This window comes from Mytilus edulis, chromosome 4, assembly GCF_963676685.1.
Source record: "Mytilus edulis chromosome 4, xbMytEdul2.2, whole genome shotgun sequence".
In the NCBI taxonomy this organism is placed as follows: domain Eukaryota; kingdom Metazoa; phylum Mollusca; class Bivalvia; order Mytilida; family Mytilidae; genus Mytilus; species Mytilus edulis.
The window spans coordinates 12474399-12491500 of NC_092347.1; the positions used below are offsets into that span (position 1 = coordinate 12474399).

Below are 17102 nucleotides of genomic sequence, written 5' to 3' on the forward strand. Positions count from 1 at the left end.
TTATATATAATATAATAATAATAATAATAATTTATTAACGTCTCACCATCAATAATACAGTATACATTTCACATTATAAAAGTAAACCTTTTTAAAATTATTAATGCCATTCTAAAAGAATTATGAGAGACGGATTAAAAAGGGAACTAGTATTTACAAATTACATATATACTAGTATTGCAAGCAGATGCCAAACGCTAAGCACTCGCTTTATTAATTAAGCATTGCAAATTAGTATTATATTCTGTTTGCCAGTCAATTTGTACGTTTAACATTTGGACTGTCTGTGGATATGTTTGTTTGTTTTCCAGTTTATATCTGATTTAAAAAAAATATATAAATAACAGCAATTTAATATCAACATGAGCATAAATAACATTTTACCTTTATTTTCATTGATCAGTAAGGGTGTATATTGTCGTGATAACTCTGATAGTAGATTAGCTAAGTAGTTGTTGAACCATTTAAACTCCTTTTTGGCTTCTGGATATTCTTCTGCAAACTGTGGATTAATTTGAAAAGTCCATCTTCCATGTTTCCTCTACAGAAAACGTAATATTGACATTTTAGAGCAATATGATGACGTGGAAAATATTATGTACATTTTTAATCTGTTACAGGATATTTAGGTTATATTTTACAGTTTCGTAGGTATTTTTATTTATAAGCAAATAAAATGTATAATCAATTTTAGGTCTTCTGAAGTATATTGTGGCTAAAATATGTTGTATTTCTTTTGTCTTTTGTTTTTTCCTGTTGATGTTGTACAATTACGGTAATATATAATATCATCTCCATCCTCAGTTCAACTTAGGGTACTTGGTGGTCGAGCGGTCAAAGTGGTTCATCAAATATATCAAAAGCGTCTAAACACTGAGATTAAGAGTTTGAACCCATCTAATTTGACTAGTTTTACCCATCTTTCGGATGAAGGTCGGTGGCTCCCTCTTGGCACTCTGTTTTCCTTCACTTATAAATACCGACCAACACAAAATGGCCATTCGTGCTACAATAGTTCAACATAAAAAAAACTATCTACTCATCTGGATAGAAATAATTACTATTGACAAGTCGGTTTGTTTAAATGAGTTTTTGCTGCATTTTTTTCACAATTTAATTATTTTATTATTTTGTGTTGCTGATTTTGTTTTTTAATTTCAGGCTCTCTCTCCCTTCCTAATTATTGGTTCGAAACATAATAAGTGTTCAAAAAATCTTCATTTAACAGCAATTATTACTATGAAGAGTCTGTTAAATATTTCGGCAAAAATTTGACCTGTTTGAAAACATTCTCTTACTGATCAATTTTTGATATTTTATTAAAGCTTCTATTTATCTTTTAAAGATATATATGAGGAAAACACCTAAATATTGCTAATACTCATCCATAAAGGACAATGTCTCTAATAAAGAGTCGTCTGACGATTTCAGTATTGTAGACGTATTTGAAGACATTTTCTTGTTGATCATATTTGCTATTTGAATTTTTTCTCTATCTATTATATGAAAAAAGGACAAAACCATAGGTTATATTTATAGCCATGTCGGGCATGTTCATCTGACAAAGTTTTAGACTACATGTATACTCTGCAAAAGAAAAACGCATAACGGATTTTTATAAGAATTTTAATACATGTATTTTGAATGGAAATTTTAAAATAACTAATAAGGACATTCAATAAAGACGTGTTTGATTGAGAAAACCACAGTAAGTTCCCATGAAATTGATAAATAAATTTCAAGTCAATTTATCACAATTAAAACTACTCCCGGTGTCATTAAAGGTAATACAGTGTAAAACCACTTTTCAATGCTTGGAATACTTCCCCCTGCAACATTTATTGGAACTGATCAAGGGTCTGAAAAGAGAGTAGACGATGGCGCACATATTTATCAAGTATGTTCCATAGATGTTAAATAAGATTAAAGTCCAGTTATTTTGAAGGCCAGTGTAGTACATTAGTGTTGTTCTGCTTGAGGTTGTCAATTGTTATTCGCCCTGGCTGAGGCGTAGTATTGTCCTGCTGTAATAACACCCTCTGTCGGTAAATGCATAAGATGAGGTGGAGAATTACGTCTCTGTACCTTTGGGCAGTGAAATCACCCGAAACATGTATTATTTCCATTTAAGGGTCATTAGAGATAGCATCCGACATTTTGACACTTTCTCCACCTAAGCTGTCTACTTCTTGAACAGGAGGAAGCAATATTAATAGTTCATTCATGCACCGGTAGAGACGAGTTCTTCCGTCACGTTTCTGAAGCATTACTTCGGGACTCATCACTGAAACAGATTATGTGCCATATGCGGAATTTCTAGCCCACCATCTGACTCTGTGAAATGGTATCAAAACGGATCCAAAATATGACCTTTTAGTTCTAATGCCATGGTGTCGCAGTCGATTGCAGAAAGCTAGTGAGATGATTCTTCTAAATCCTGATATCCCAACTGCAGTGGCTGTTGCGGCAATGGTTCGATTCCGTATATGAAATACCTAGATGTAGCAAAGTTGTCTAAGAGTAGTGTGAAGATATCGTTAATACAGCCAAATTGCTGGTATATGTTCCAATTGCGCGAAATTTTGCTCTGGTTAACGTTTTCAGTTCTTGATACTCCACTTTGGGACAGACACATCGGCCTAAAGACGGTCGATGCCCAATAGCAGGGTCTCACATTGACATGGCGGTGTTATAAAATTAAATCTCTAAGTTTGGTCCGCCACTGTTGAGTTGACCCAATACACTCTTGATAAACGTCATACTGGTAAATCTTCGCGGCGAAAAAGGTCATATGAACTTTCAACGAGTCATGCATTAACATCAAAATAACGGACATTTAAAGTTAAAAACTGACCATTAAATTTCGTAGATGTAGTTGATCACAATTTCAATTAACCAAGTAAATATGTATTTTGTATTTTGAAAAATTCATCCGAGCCATGCGTTTCTTTTAACAGTTTAACGTCACAGTACTCAAATTGCTCCGAGTACCCAAATTGCACATATCAAACAAAAATAGCTGTGGAAATTTTACAAGTTTTATTTGAGACTAAACAATTTGCATATATCTGAGTTATTACATGTATTTCAGCATCAGTAAATAAATTGAAAAAAATATTAAATTGGTGTAACTATATAGTAAAAAAGGATGCGTCTACAAAATAAACACAGAATGGAAACTTTTATCTAAGTCATAAAAACATCGTGGGTGAAAAAGCTGTCAACATATACATATAGCATGGGCTGTTATTTGGATCCTATGTTTGTACCAGTTTATTAATTGCTCAAAAGATGTTTCAATTTGACACTGGTTTACCAGCTTATTTAAGTTTGTTCAACATTTGAACTTTGAAGATTTCAAATCATACCTGGTAGTTCTGGATTTCGGGAGAACTGTTTTCTGTGTCCTAAAAGTATAGTTTTGTAAGTAATAATCTGTTATCCTGGCTATCTTATTCAATTATGTGTTACCATTTTAGTATCTTGAATTGTCTTGATGACACATATCAGATGTATGACTGATAAATTGTACGGAATGTTCCGTCATCGCAGGAGTTTAAGTTTTAGTGTCTGAACGTTTTGTTGTATTACCGTATAATTCAAAGGTTATCTCATAAAGTAATTTTTGTTACCAAGGCTTAGTATTTCTTCAAATTTCTGTCGAATTTTAGAAATTTAAAAAAAAGTAATTCCTTAGACAAAACTGAGCTTATCTGGTTTTGACTATAAATTAAGTGTAACAGTTGGGATTTAATATGGAACGCCATGACTGCCCTATGTTGATAATCATCATTATAGGCAGTGGTCAAAGCATTATATGCAGTGATCACAACATTATATGCAGTTGTCAGAACATTATATGCATTGGTCACAACATTATATGCATCCGTGATAGCATTATATGCATTGGTCACAACACTATATGCATCCATGATAGAATTATATGCAGTGGTCACAACATTATACGTGGTTTGTTGGTGACGGTGATGATCAGTGATGGTGATGATGACGATTGATGAATGTGATGGTGGTGGTTCAGATTCGGTAAACTTCTAGATTTTTGTAACGGAAATTGCAAAATCCAATCATAATTGATTATACCTCGCAAACAAAATGAAACAGTTATTGAAGTCATGTTTGTTTATGCAATTCCATTGAAAAATTTATCAGAGACAAAAAAACGCCTGCTATTGTATTACAAAATGCTAGGGCATGTTCGAAAATCGCAGAAATAATAATTTATGAATGCAAAACAGAAAAAAAAACTGGGTGTCCATGTGTTTTTTTCTAATAAAAGCATACACTTTGATTTTTAATGGCAAACGTTACAATGACAATAAGGCGCTAAACTTTACGTTGAAATAAGATGTAATCGCAACAGCATCGTAGAGTATTTCCCGCTGTCTAGTTCAGGGTATAGCCAAACCTAACCTTTATGAATTGTTACCTGAACTTTGGATAGAAAAAGTATTTTAGTAGATTACTTAAAAAAAAAAAGAAGTGTTCAGAAACAAAAAAAATAATTCATGTAGACAATACAGCTCGAGTTTTAATTATTCAGAAAGCCCTGACATGACAAACTATGAAATATTTACTAATTAAGTGGGATATTACAAAAATAAGAACATTTAGTATGATTCCTAATGACCCAACTACATGTGTCAACCAAGCCACACCGTATAGTCAGCTTTAAAAAGCCCCGACATGAAAATGTGAAACAATTGAAACATTAAGCTATACGGCCTACTACTACTATATAGGCATTACATGAACACATAAACATACCCACATCAACTCGGGAAAGCGTCGTGTAGTTATTGTCTCAATATAGTCCATTACAGTGTAGTATACCATTTCATAGAAAGTACAGCAGTTGTTATAAGGGCATGAAATTGCTTGATTCTGTTTTAATACTAGTAGACAATTTACCTATAATATTGTCGTCAGGGTATTTTTTTTTTATTACGGTTCAAAGAATTAATACGCCAGACGGAAGCAACAGCAAGGGATAGAAGAATAATACTTGTTACTGAGCTCTTTGATTTTTAGGGAAGCTCCGCACAAAAATGTTGTCACCTTAGAACAAAAGAACTCGCCATTCGTTATTATGTCTCTTAATAGAGAACTATTGTTTTACTATGAATTCTTCTCATTATTGTGATTTGCGTTCTAATTCTTCTCACAAACAAGCTTGTCTTGTTGCTATAGTCTGGGGATTTTTCTTATTTTTGCTTACAAAATGTTTTCTATATCCCATGTTAGGATCCATATCAGAAGTTGAAAATTTCCTATATAAATGTTTTTCGTTATCTAGAAACTTGACTTTTGATGGTAGAGCTTGGTTGTTTTTGTTGGGCTTCTTTCTCCTGTATATGTTTCACCCACGGAGTAAACATTGTCGAAACTTATTGGTTTGTTATATATTATAAAATTGAGAAAGGAAATGGTGAATATGTCAAAGCGACAACCACCCGACCATAGAGCAAACAACAGCCGAAGGCAACCAATGGGTCTTCAATGTAGCGAGAATTCCCGCACCCGTAGGTGTCCTTCAGCTAGCCCCTAAAATATGCATAATAGTACAGTGATAATGGACGTCATACTAAACTCCGAATTATACACAAGAAACTAAAATTTAAAATCATACAAGACTAACAAAGGCCAGAGGCTCCTGACTTGGGACAGGCGCAAAATTGCGGCGGGGTTAAACATGTTTATGAGATCTCAACCCTCCCCCTATACCTCTAGCCAATGTAGAAAAGTAAAAGAATAACAATACGCACATTAAAATTCAGTTCAAGAGAAGTCCGAGTCTGATGTCAAAAGATGTAACAAAAGAAAATAAATAAAATGACAATAATACATAAATAACAACAGACTACTAGCAGTTAACTGACATGCCAGCTCCAGACCTCAATTAAACTGATTGAAAGATTATGTCTTTATCATATGAATATCAGGTACAATCCCTCCCGTTAGGGGTTTAGTATCATACTATCATAAAATATATGAGAAGAACATAACCCGTGTCATGCCAACAACTGTTTTTTTTTTAAAGAAATAAATGTGTTTAGTTCCGATGCAAAGACCCTATCAGTGAATCAATGTTAAAGCCAAAATATGCAATCTTTAATGACCTGACAACAGTATCGTAACTATATCCCCTTTTAATAAGTCTATTTAAAGGTTTTGTTAGTTTCTGAGGAGAATACTGACATTTTTGTGCTTTATAAAGAATATTTCCATAAAATTTTGGATGTGAAATACCTGAACGTATAAGATGTCTGCATGTTGAGTTATATTTACGAATTATTTCCTTATACCGGTGATAAAATTTAGTAAATGTTTTGACCAGTTTGTGATACCGAAAACCCTGGTGTAATAATTTTTCAGTAATACATAAATTTCTCTCGCTAAAATCTAATACATTGTTACATACACGAGCGAATCGTACAAGTTGAGATATATAAACACCATAAGATGGTGACAAGGGAACGTCACCATCTAAAAATGGATAATTAACAATAGGAAATGAAAAATCATCTCTTTTATCATAAATTTTTGTATTAAGCTTCCCGTTTATGATATAGATATCAAGATCGAGGAAAGGGCAGTGGTCATTGTTATCATTAGCTTTATTTAAAGTAAGTTCTACAGGATAAATTTCTTTAGTATACATACTGAAGTCGTCATTATTTAGAGCCAATATATCATCCAAATATCTAAAAGTATTGTTAAATTTTTGTATCAAATGTTGTTTTGATGGGTCTTTGCTAATTTTAGTCATAAATTGTAACTCATAACAATACAAAAACAGGTCGGCAATAAGTGGTGCACAGTTAGTCCCCATTGGAATTCCAATAACTTGACGATATACGGAATCTCCAAAGCGAACAAAAATGTTATCAAGTAAAAATTCAAGTGCATAAATAGTATCAAAGCATGTCCAATTGACATAGTTCTTTTGTTTATTGCTACTAAAAAATGATCTAAAAGAGTTTGAACATATGTACTCGCATTCCGACTTTTTAAATGCCCAGTTAATTAGGGATGTGAATTTTTTCTTAATAAGAATATGAGGCAAAGTGGTATATAGGGTAGAAAAATCAAAACTTTGAACAGATTCAAAATCACCAATATATGCATGCAATTTATCAAGTACTTCCAACGAGTTTTTGACACTCCAAAAGTAATTAATTCCACTATTTTCAAAGGCCTTATTTGAACAATTTATTATCAGGTTTTTTATTGTACCAAGTGTACTAGTAAGTAAAACAGACAATTTAGTAGTTGAACAATGGCTAGAAGATGAAATAAATCTATATTTGTAAGGTTTTTTGTGCAGCTTCGGAAGCCAGTACATAGTTGGGACTTTCATTGTGTTTGGTTCTGCTTGTAAAGAAGTAGCTAAAAGTTTATGTTTGTTACAGATGTCGTTTTCTGAAAATGAAGTCAGTTGGAATGTTGGTGAATTCGTGATTTCCTTTTGCAGAACCTCTATATAAAATTTACGTCAAACAATAATGATATTATTAGCAGCTTTATCAGCCGGGACAAAAACAAATTCCTTGGCTAGTTCTGTTAGTTTATTTTTGATACGCGAAATAGGGTTTTTATAGTTTTTGTTGAGGGTAAAATGTTCTTTAAAATGCTGTATTCGAATATCAACTATAAAATATTGCATAGTCCTAATTATATATACTCAACAAGATTTTAATTCACAAAATATTTATTTTGTACTCAAAATTGCGGTTCAATGCCTTTTTAAAACAATATTGCAAATCGTATATGTTTTAGTAATATTTTATTTCGAATGACATCGCTGACCAACAAAAATTAATTTATTTCCAACATGCAAGGCATAGTTTACTATTGACAGTTATTTAGTTCTCCTCCGAAATACATGGTAATGATATATTTAATGTTATGACCACGGCATATCATGTTTTAACCACTGCATATACTGTTTCGATAACTGCATATAATGTTTCGATAACTGCATATAATGTTAGCACGACTGCATATAATGTTGTGACCACTGCATATAATGTTGCGACCACTGCATATAATTTTGAGACCACTGCATGTAATGTTTTAACCACTACATATAGTGTTGTGATCATTGCATATAATGCTGTGACCACTGCATATAATGATGACCATCAACATAAGGCAATAATGGCGTTCAACATTTTTAGTCAAAAACTTATCTGTAAGAATTCGTTGGTGAAATTGCCCGTTTCAATTTACCTAGTAAAATTTATATTGCATTTTAAAAAAATCATCTGAGATATGCTTTTCTTTTTTAAAAAGTATATATACCCTAATGATGATTGTGGTCAAGTTCGATAAAATTTGACTCATTAGTTTCAGACGAGATTTTTGTAAAAGTAAACGATGACGACAGACGACCTACGCACAGTGACGTCATTGGGCCAGGCGAGTTAAAAAGTGGTATATATCAAACAGTAAAAAATAAGAAAAATAAACGAATAGTACTATATGCATGTACTGCACCGACATGAGCTGTTACAAGTATTTGGATCCTATTTTTGTACAAGTTTATTAAGCATTGGCCAAAAGATGATTTAATGTGACAGTAGTTTGGTAGCTCATTTGAATTTGTTTAGCATGTGAACTTAACGATTTCAAACCATACCTGGTAGTTCTGATTTTCTGAAGAACGTTTGTTTTCTGAGTCCTAAAATATAGTTTTTAATTAAAATCATGTTACTAATATAATGCTTATAAATGAGCGTATTAAGATGTTCTTTCTTGATTTGTTTGAAATTTTGATATTGTTATTGATCTCTATAGTAACAATAGTGTTGACTTACTAGAGACTAATTAAAGTTTGGAGATTTAACTGATAGTATACTGTTATTCTGGTTATTTTATTCAAGTATGTGTTACCGTTTTAGAATCCTGAATTGTCTTGATGACACATATTAGATGTATGACTTAATGCTCTTCAACTTTGTACTTGTTTGGCTTTATAACTATTTTGATCTGAGCGTCACTGATGAATGTTATGTAGACGAAACGCGCGTCTGGCGTAATAAGTTATAATCCTGGTACCTTCGATAACTATTTACATCACTTGGTCGATGCCACTGCTGGTGGACATTTCGTCCCCGAGGGTATCACCAGCCCAGTAGTCAGCACTTCGGTATTGACATGAATATCAATTATATGGTCTTTCTTTTATACATTTTCTGTCACAAAACTTTGAATTCTTCGAAAAACTAGGAATTTCTTACCCCAGGAGTAGATAACCTTAGCCGTATTTGGCAGAACTTTTTTAGAATTTTGGGTCCTCAATGCTCTTCAACTTTGTACTTGTTTGGCTTAATAACTATTTTGATCTGAGCGTCACTTTTTAGTCTAATGTAGACTAAACGCGCGTCTGGCGTACTAAATTATAATCCTGGTACCTTTGATAACTATTTACACCACTGGGTCGATGCCACTGCTGGTGGATGTTTCATCCCCGCGGGTATCACCAGCCCAGTAGTGAGCACTTCGGTGTTGACATGAATATCAATTATATGGTCATTTTTTATAAATTGTCTGTTACAAAACTTTGAATTCTTCGAAATACTAAGGATTTTCTTACCCCAGGAGTAGATAACCTTAGGCGTATTTGGCAGAACTTTTTGAAATTTTGGGTCCTCAATGTCCTTCAACTTTGTACTTGTTTGGCTTTAGAACTATTTTGATCTGAGCGTCACTGATGAGTCTTATGTAGACGAAACGCTCGTCAGGCGACCTTAATTATAATCCTGGTACCTTTAATAACTATTTACACCACTGGGTCGATACCACTGCTGGTGGACGTTTCGTCCCCGAGGGTATCACCAGCCTAGTAGTCAGCACTTCGGTGTTGACATGAATATCAATTATATGGTCTTTTTTTTTTTTTATAAATTTTCTGTTACAAAACTTTGAATTCTTCGAAAAACTAAGGATTTTCTTACCCCAGAAGTAGATTACCTTAGCCGTATTTGGCAGGACGTTTTGGAATTTTGGGTCCTAAATGCTCTTCAACTTTGTACTTGTTTGGCTTAATAACTATTTTGATCTGAGCGTCAATGAAGAGTCTTATGAATATGAAACGCGCGTCTGGCGTACTAAACTATAATCCTGGTACCTTTGACCTATTGTATGGAATGTTTTGTTCTGACAGGAGTTTAGGTTTTACAGTGCCTGAACGTTTTGTTGCGTTATCGTTTAATTCAAAGGTTATCGCATATAGATTTTTGGTTTTCAAAGCTTAGTAATTCTTAAATTTTATGTCGATGAATTAGAAAATATGAACGAAATTAGAATAGGTTCTTTCTTAAGGAAAATTTACCTCATATGATTTTGTCAATTTAAAAAAAATATTCCAAATTGTTAGTCTGGCTAGTTTAGCCGATCTAGACACAGCGACTCATAGATTTATAGACACAGCGACTCATAGATTTATAGACACATCGACTCATAGATACCTAGACACATCGACACATACTGACATAGACTTTTAGACATACAGACACATCAACACATAGACAATCCAAATAAAATTAAACCCATATAAACTATTAAACTAATTGAATATTTTTTATGATTTTGTTATCAAATAAACTACTTTACATAATTTAAACAAGTGGTTGAAAATTTAGAATGTCTTGAATGAATAAATAAAAGAGGTCTCAATTTTATAAATCTATATCTGTACATGAATTCGTTCAGCAGAGCGTCTGACAACACTCCCCTTATTTATTTAGTTTTTATTTGGTGGCCCGTATATTTCTATAATATTTGTGTTACATTCATTTCCAAGTTTCACAGGATTCTACAGCAATCCAGAAGAACACGCTAACGCATATTTAAACCTACTGTATATTAGATACACATCGAGAGCGTTAGGTTCAGGGTAAGATTAAATGTTAGAATTTGCAATGAATAAAGAGTTTGAGAATAAGTATATGTAATTAACCAATTCGGCATTTCAGAATCTAATCCATTTTCAGTAAAATTACACCGAAATAATATATATTTATATATTACGGTTTAGTATCAATATAACGTTACGTCATTTACACACTAACACAACATATGGTGCTAAACTACATATTGACACAGCCTACGGTGCTAGTCTATACATTGACACAAACAAGTGTTTGATTGTTCACTGACACATAATACGCTGCTCGACCTCTTTTTGACACAGCATAAAGTTTTGATATTGGGTTTGCATTATATTCTTATGTGATATCACAAATTGACCAAACTTGAAAATATTGATTTAATAGATTTAATTTTGCGATAGTCCTTCGATTTGGATGTTTGGATGTGTCAATGTATCGATGTTTCGATATGTCTATGTATCGATGTGTTGATATGCCGATGTGGCGACATGTCGATGTGTAAGTATTCTTATTTATAATTGATAATTGCAGATTTACTCATTAATATGGAACTATTTGTTCAAGTTACTGCCGAATATCTCGTAAAGTTCTTAAAAGTTGAATACCGCTGGCATTGAAATTTTTGAATTTTTAGTATTTCTAAAGAAGATAAATCCAAGAGAAAGCATCCCTTTTCATCCAGTTCTTATAACAACATTTAACTTTGGTATGCTGTTTTCGGTTTTACAATTATCTTTTTTATCCATCTTAGACGACCTTATTAAGTATTAATATACGCAATACAAGTATCCTGATCAGAGCATTTTCCATTCCCGTTGAAGGTTTTAGTATACAAGTAACAAATTTTACAAAAATACATGTTGAATAGAAATAAGTGTTACCTCCTCAGGTTTAATAAATGGTTTAATTGCGACTAACGTTACTTTCTGGTTTCCGCCATTTTTCTCATTTTCTTGATTCTGATTGTTGTCGTCTATTAGTGTGCTGCCTTTTATTGCCATATCTACCAGAGAGCTAACGCCATCTTTGTTACCTCTATATATAATCCAGCTCTCTACAACGAAACAGTTGTTAGCAGTACTATACTGTCCTTTTGAATGAATTAGGACCTCACATTTATTTGAATATAACGCAATAGGAAGACAGCTGTTGTTCATTCATTAATTATGATACATGTAGTCGATTTAGCGGGGACTAAATTTCAAAAAGTATCTACCGATATTGGAGAAATCTGGAATTCCACAAGAAGCTAGTATGTGAAAATCTGTTTCTCCAATAATCAACAAATACCTTTTCATGTTTGATTAACAAACATCCAATTGAGTGCTTTCCACAAGTTAAGCCAGATGTCTACATAAAGTTGTCAATTTTATCTTACCCCTAATAACTCATTTCGATTCATCCAAAGGTGATGATCGTTTTGACTTGTTAAATTATGCAATCAGCTACTGAGATCATCGGCAATCACACGTCGATTTTTTTAAAAACATTGGGTCAAGCAAGGGTTGAATTGATAAATAAGTTATACATTAAAAGAGGGACGAAAGATATCAGAGGGACAGTCAAACTCATAAATCGAAAACAAACTGACAACGCCATGGCTAAAAATGAAAAAAAAACCAAAGAGACAAACAATAGTACACATGACATAACATAGAAAACTAAAGTTTAAGCAAGACGAACCACACCAAAAACTGGGGGTGATCTCGAGTGATCCGGAAGGGTAAGTAGATCTAGCATAAAACAATTGTTTTGCACTAGTTTGAATAAGTTTTCAAGAAACAACCATTGTAATAAATCATAGTTTGCTTACTCTTTGCCCCTTTTACAGTCTGTAGTAGCCCCGACTCAAATTCTGTCGTATTCCATGATTTAGGAACATAACTTTCAGAATCTCCTATAACAGACAGAACAAGTCCTGGCAAATACCTTCCATGGTCGTCAGAAGTTGCTTCCGTAGACTCTCGTATAGTATTGTATATTTCGCTATATACTTCCGTTGTTTCCTTTTTCGATTCTTCGGTTGACACACAGACGTTTAGTTCGATGTTCCTATCAATGAATAAGCTTTATAATGATTTTTATGTTCTAAACAATTATACATATTACATTAATATATCATTAAAATAGCTATAGTGTTATAAATAACATCAATAACACTGTCTTTCCCGAAATGTCTTGAGTACAAACTTTTTCTTTACTCATTTTGATCTTAGATAATTCAAAGGTTTAACAAGCTAAGCTAAACTAATGTTGGGACAATTCAAACATGCATACAGTTTTACATTATACACTTGTTGTCTCATTGGCAATCATACCACATCTTCTTATTTTCATATGTATATAGAATACAGATTAAAAAATTGACAGACGCACTTCGGAGAGTAACATTTTAAAATCTCATCACCAATAACGATTGTTTGTGAATGCTTGAGAAAAAACTATGGCCGGGTTGGTAAACATGGAGAAAGAGCATTGCAACACATATAAAAATATAACGACAGTTTTGAATCAACAGATAGATACATGTGGTCTCTCACAAATACAGGTATAATGAATATCCAGTTCGAAAGCAGTCTAAGTTTGAAATAAAATTCAATTTAAATATTAATTATAAATAATTCTTTAATCCATAAGCAAATACAGCTCATAGGATTTAACAGATACACAAATTATACAGTTTACATATACATATACAGCATTAATATATAGCGGAGTTTGGCATACAATTTACATTGGTAATAAAGGTACATAACAAACAGTCCAGTGTTATGAATTTTCGCTGGCTCATACAGGTATTTACCCAGATTATTTAATTCTTTTAATATTTCTTACAGATAGTAACTGAACTAATTTGAAGGTAGATTGGTTTCCATAATAATATATCTTAGTATATTTACTTCTGACATTTACATATTTATCACACTCTAGTATAAAATGATATTCGTCTTCGATTACTTTCTGATTACACATATTACAAACAAGCTCATTTTTGGACATATTAAAGTATCTTCCAGTTTCTACATTAAGTGAATGTGAATTGATTCTATATTTAGTTACATATGACTGGTATAAACTGTTCAATGGTCGATTCAAATAGAATTGTAAAGTATTTATTGATACAAATTACATTTTGAAGTATTTCTAAAAACTGACAAGCCTTCAGCTATATATTATCAACAATTTTTTTTTTTAAATTCATGCAAAAATAATTGACTATTTCCAACACTTTGTGCTAACCATATATCATAAAATCCATACCTGTTTAGTATGTCTCTTATCTTACAACTCCAGTTGAGTTTATCATTCGGTTTAACAAAACTGGATTCGTACATATCTTCATAAATAATTTTTAATATATAATTATTAGATTCTAATAACTTCAACCAGTAACGTACCATTCTTACCTATCTATTTACATACAATGGTAAACGCTCAAGTTCAAAATACACCATATGGTTTACAGTAGTTTTTCTCAATTTCAAAATTATTTTTAAATAACACAAATGAAGCGTTTCTATATCAGCTCCCTTATGGAAACCCCATATTTCACAACCATAATTCACAATACTTGTTCCATATGTATCAAATAAGGATATCAAAGTCTCAGTGTTATATCAATCATCATAAATCTTACTCAATAAACAAAATGCAGCCTTTCTACCCTGTTGAGATAGTGTTTTCTGTGTTGCAGTAAAAGTACCGGTTATAGTTTAATAACAAACCAAGATATACAAACTGATCACACATTTCTATCATTTTACCATTCAAATACCATTTTTCATTCTCTTTCAGTACACCTTTGTTACGAAAAACAACTATTTTGTTTTTTCTTAAATTAATGTCAAGATCATTCTTGTATGAACTATCATATACAGTGACTATCATTTTTTGTAATTCAGAAATACTTTCGCTGAAGAGAACTGTATCATCAGCATACATAAAAAGATAAAGATTTAACAATTTTACTTCATATGGTTCTATTCCTTGTTTAGTTAACTCAATTTCTATGTCATTTACATAAATTGCATATAAAAATGGTGATAATGATTCGCCTTGCATTAGGCCAACATTACAATGAAAGTAATCTGAAAATTCACCATCTAATTTAACACAAGTTTTTAACTTAGAATACACTAATATCACATTTTAACATTTGTTTGCCATAAAACATAATGTGACACACTGTCGAAAGCTTTGACAAAATCAATAAAACAACAATAGAGACGTTCTCCTTTACGTAAACTTTTTGATACAACAGAATGAAAGGTAAAAATGGCGTCATGTGTCCCATATTCAGGGACAAATCCAAACTGCGAATCAGTTAATATACTGTATTCTTTGCATCACTTTAATAGTCTTGTATTAGTGACAGAATTAAACAATTTCCCAACATGAGACCCAAGCGAAATTCCTCTGTAATTTCCTGTATCATCAACTTGACCTTTTTCAAATAGCGGAACTAAAACACTCTTGACCTATATTTCTGTAAACCAACCGGTAATAAGTAGTACGTTAAAAAGTTTACATAAAAGTGGCAGTAGGGTTAGTTTACACTCCTTCAAAAAAGTCATTTAATAGATTGTTATAGCCTGTTGTTTTTTCAGTTTTCAATTTTTTAAGACAAACATCAATTTCTTGCTCCGTAAAAGGTCGGTCCAATTCTTCATAAATTACCTTATTGTTGACTTCTACTTCCGGTCCGTCGTCAATTCTTCTTTAGAAACTAAGTTTTTAAAATGTGTCACAAAATCGTTTAATTTTATGTTGCATTGTATGGCCTTTTTTCGTTTCCTGAAATTTTGATAAAAGTACTTTGGATTCGTTTTTCTCATAGAATCAACATGTTTCCCCTCTGTTTTTTATATTGTCTTTTTAAACTATTCTCACTTCGTTTAAATCTTTGTTTAGCAAGATTTAAAATTAGTCTGTTTTCTTCACATTTATTTTGGTTAAATTGTTTCAACGAGCGTTTATATTCTACATACAATTGTTTGCAGTCATCGTTTATTCACGGTTTATCTTGCCTTATATGTATAGGTTTATAAGTTCGCTTTGAGCTGTTACAATAATCACATTTAAAACCTTAGTCACTTCTGTTTTTGTATATTTATTGACAATATCGGAGAGACACGAATTAATATTGTTCACAATTTCGTCGATATTCCTTGGCTCGTCGGATAAACTATTCATCCGGCCATTAATTTTATCGGAATTTGCCACAAAGTCCCTTTCAACGTCATCTTTAAATCCTTCATTCCATTTATAACAATCATATTTTACAGTTTTACAAGTACATAATTCATTTAAAGGTAATCCTTTAAGTTTAAATACAACTTTTGTGAAAAAGTAGAAAAAATCACCAATAACAAAATCATTAACGATAGAAAATGAATCACAAGATAAAAGCAAATAATCAATTATGCTACATCCATTCTTATTTCGAAATGTAAAAGTTTTACTTTTTCACAAAAAAAACGACCATTATATACTCTTATACCAGAAGATTTACATAAGTTCAAAATTTTACGACCAAACGAATTAGCCGGCTTTATGCCTTCTGTTGTTCTTTTACTTGGTAGATCAGGTTCATAATTAAGTAAATCAGTTTCATTGCAATTAAATACATTTAAATTGTCTTGCATTATTAAGTCATTTTCTAAACCTATTCTTCCGTTGAGATTACCAATTAATCACTGCAATGCTACCTAATACAACTATAATGTTCTATTTGTTCCGGCAAAACGTCAAAGACATCGAAGTCATATTTCGGTAAAAACATTATTATCAGGGGTCATATATATAGTACACAAATACAAATCTTTACTATCAAACATAATAACATTGATTATTTTTAACCATATCATACTATTAGAGGTCAGTCACATAAAAACGTATCAACCGTATCATATACGTTGACGTATCCGCATCTACAGATATATCAAAAAATATTATGTGATCCCAAGCTTAAGACCATTATACGCTTTCGATACTTCATTTTTTTTTAAAACTAATTCAAATCTCTTCGAAACAATCAAAGGATTTAAAGATGACTGGAATAATTTACCAAATAATATTAAAGAAATAGACAATTTAGATACATTTAAGACCAACTGTTCAAACTATTTTTTAACTGAACAGAATAAAGATGCACGAGACTAATGTATATTTTTTCTTCTTCTACTGAAT

At 32.0% G+C, this 17102-nt stretch overlaps 1 protein-coding gene across 2 annotated transcripts in view; it reads right to left on the reverse strand.

The window, feature by feature from the left end:
- Nucleotides 1–17102, reverse strand: part of LOC139518971 (uncharacterized) — a 68610-nt gene that overhangs the window by 36682 nt on the left and 14826 nt on the right. For both annotated transcript variants that reach the window (XM_071310676.1, XM_071310674.1), the window contains exons 2-6: nt 12727–12965; nt 11795–11967; nt 8660–8701; nt 3369–3407; nt 385–541 (exon numbers count right to left, since the gene is read on the reverse strand). In XM_071310676.1, the coding sequence (XP_071166777.1) occupies nt 385–541; nt 3369–3407; nt 8660–8701; nt 11795–11967; nt 12727–12965 (650 nt within the window). The remainder of the gene's footprint in view (nt 1–384; nt 542–3368; nt 3408–8659; nt 8702–11794; nt 11968–12726; nt 12966–17102) is intronic.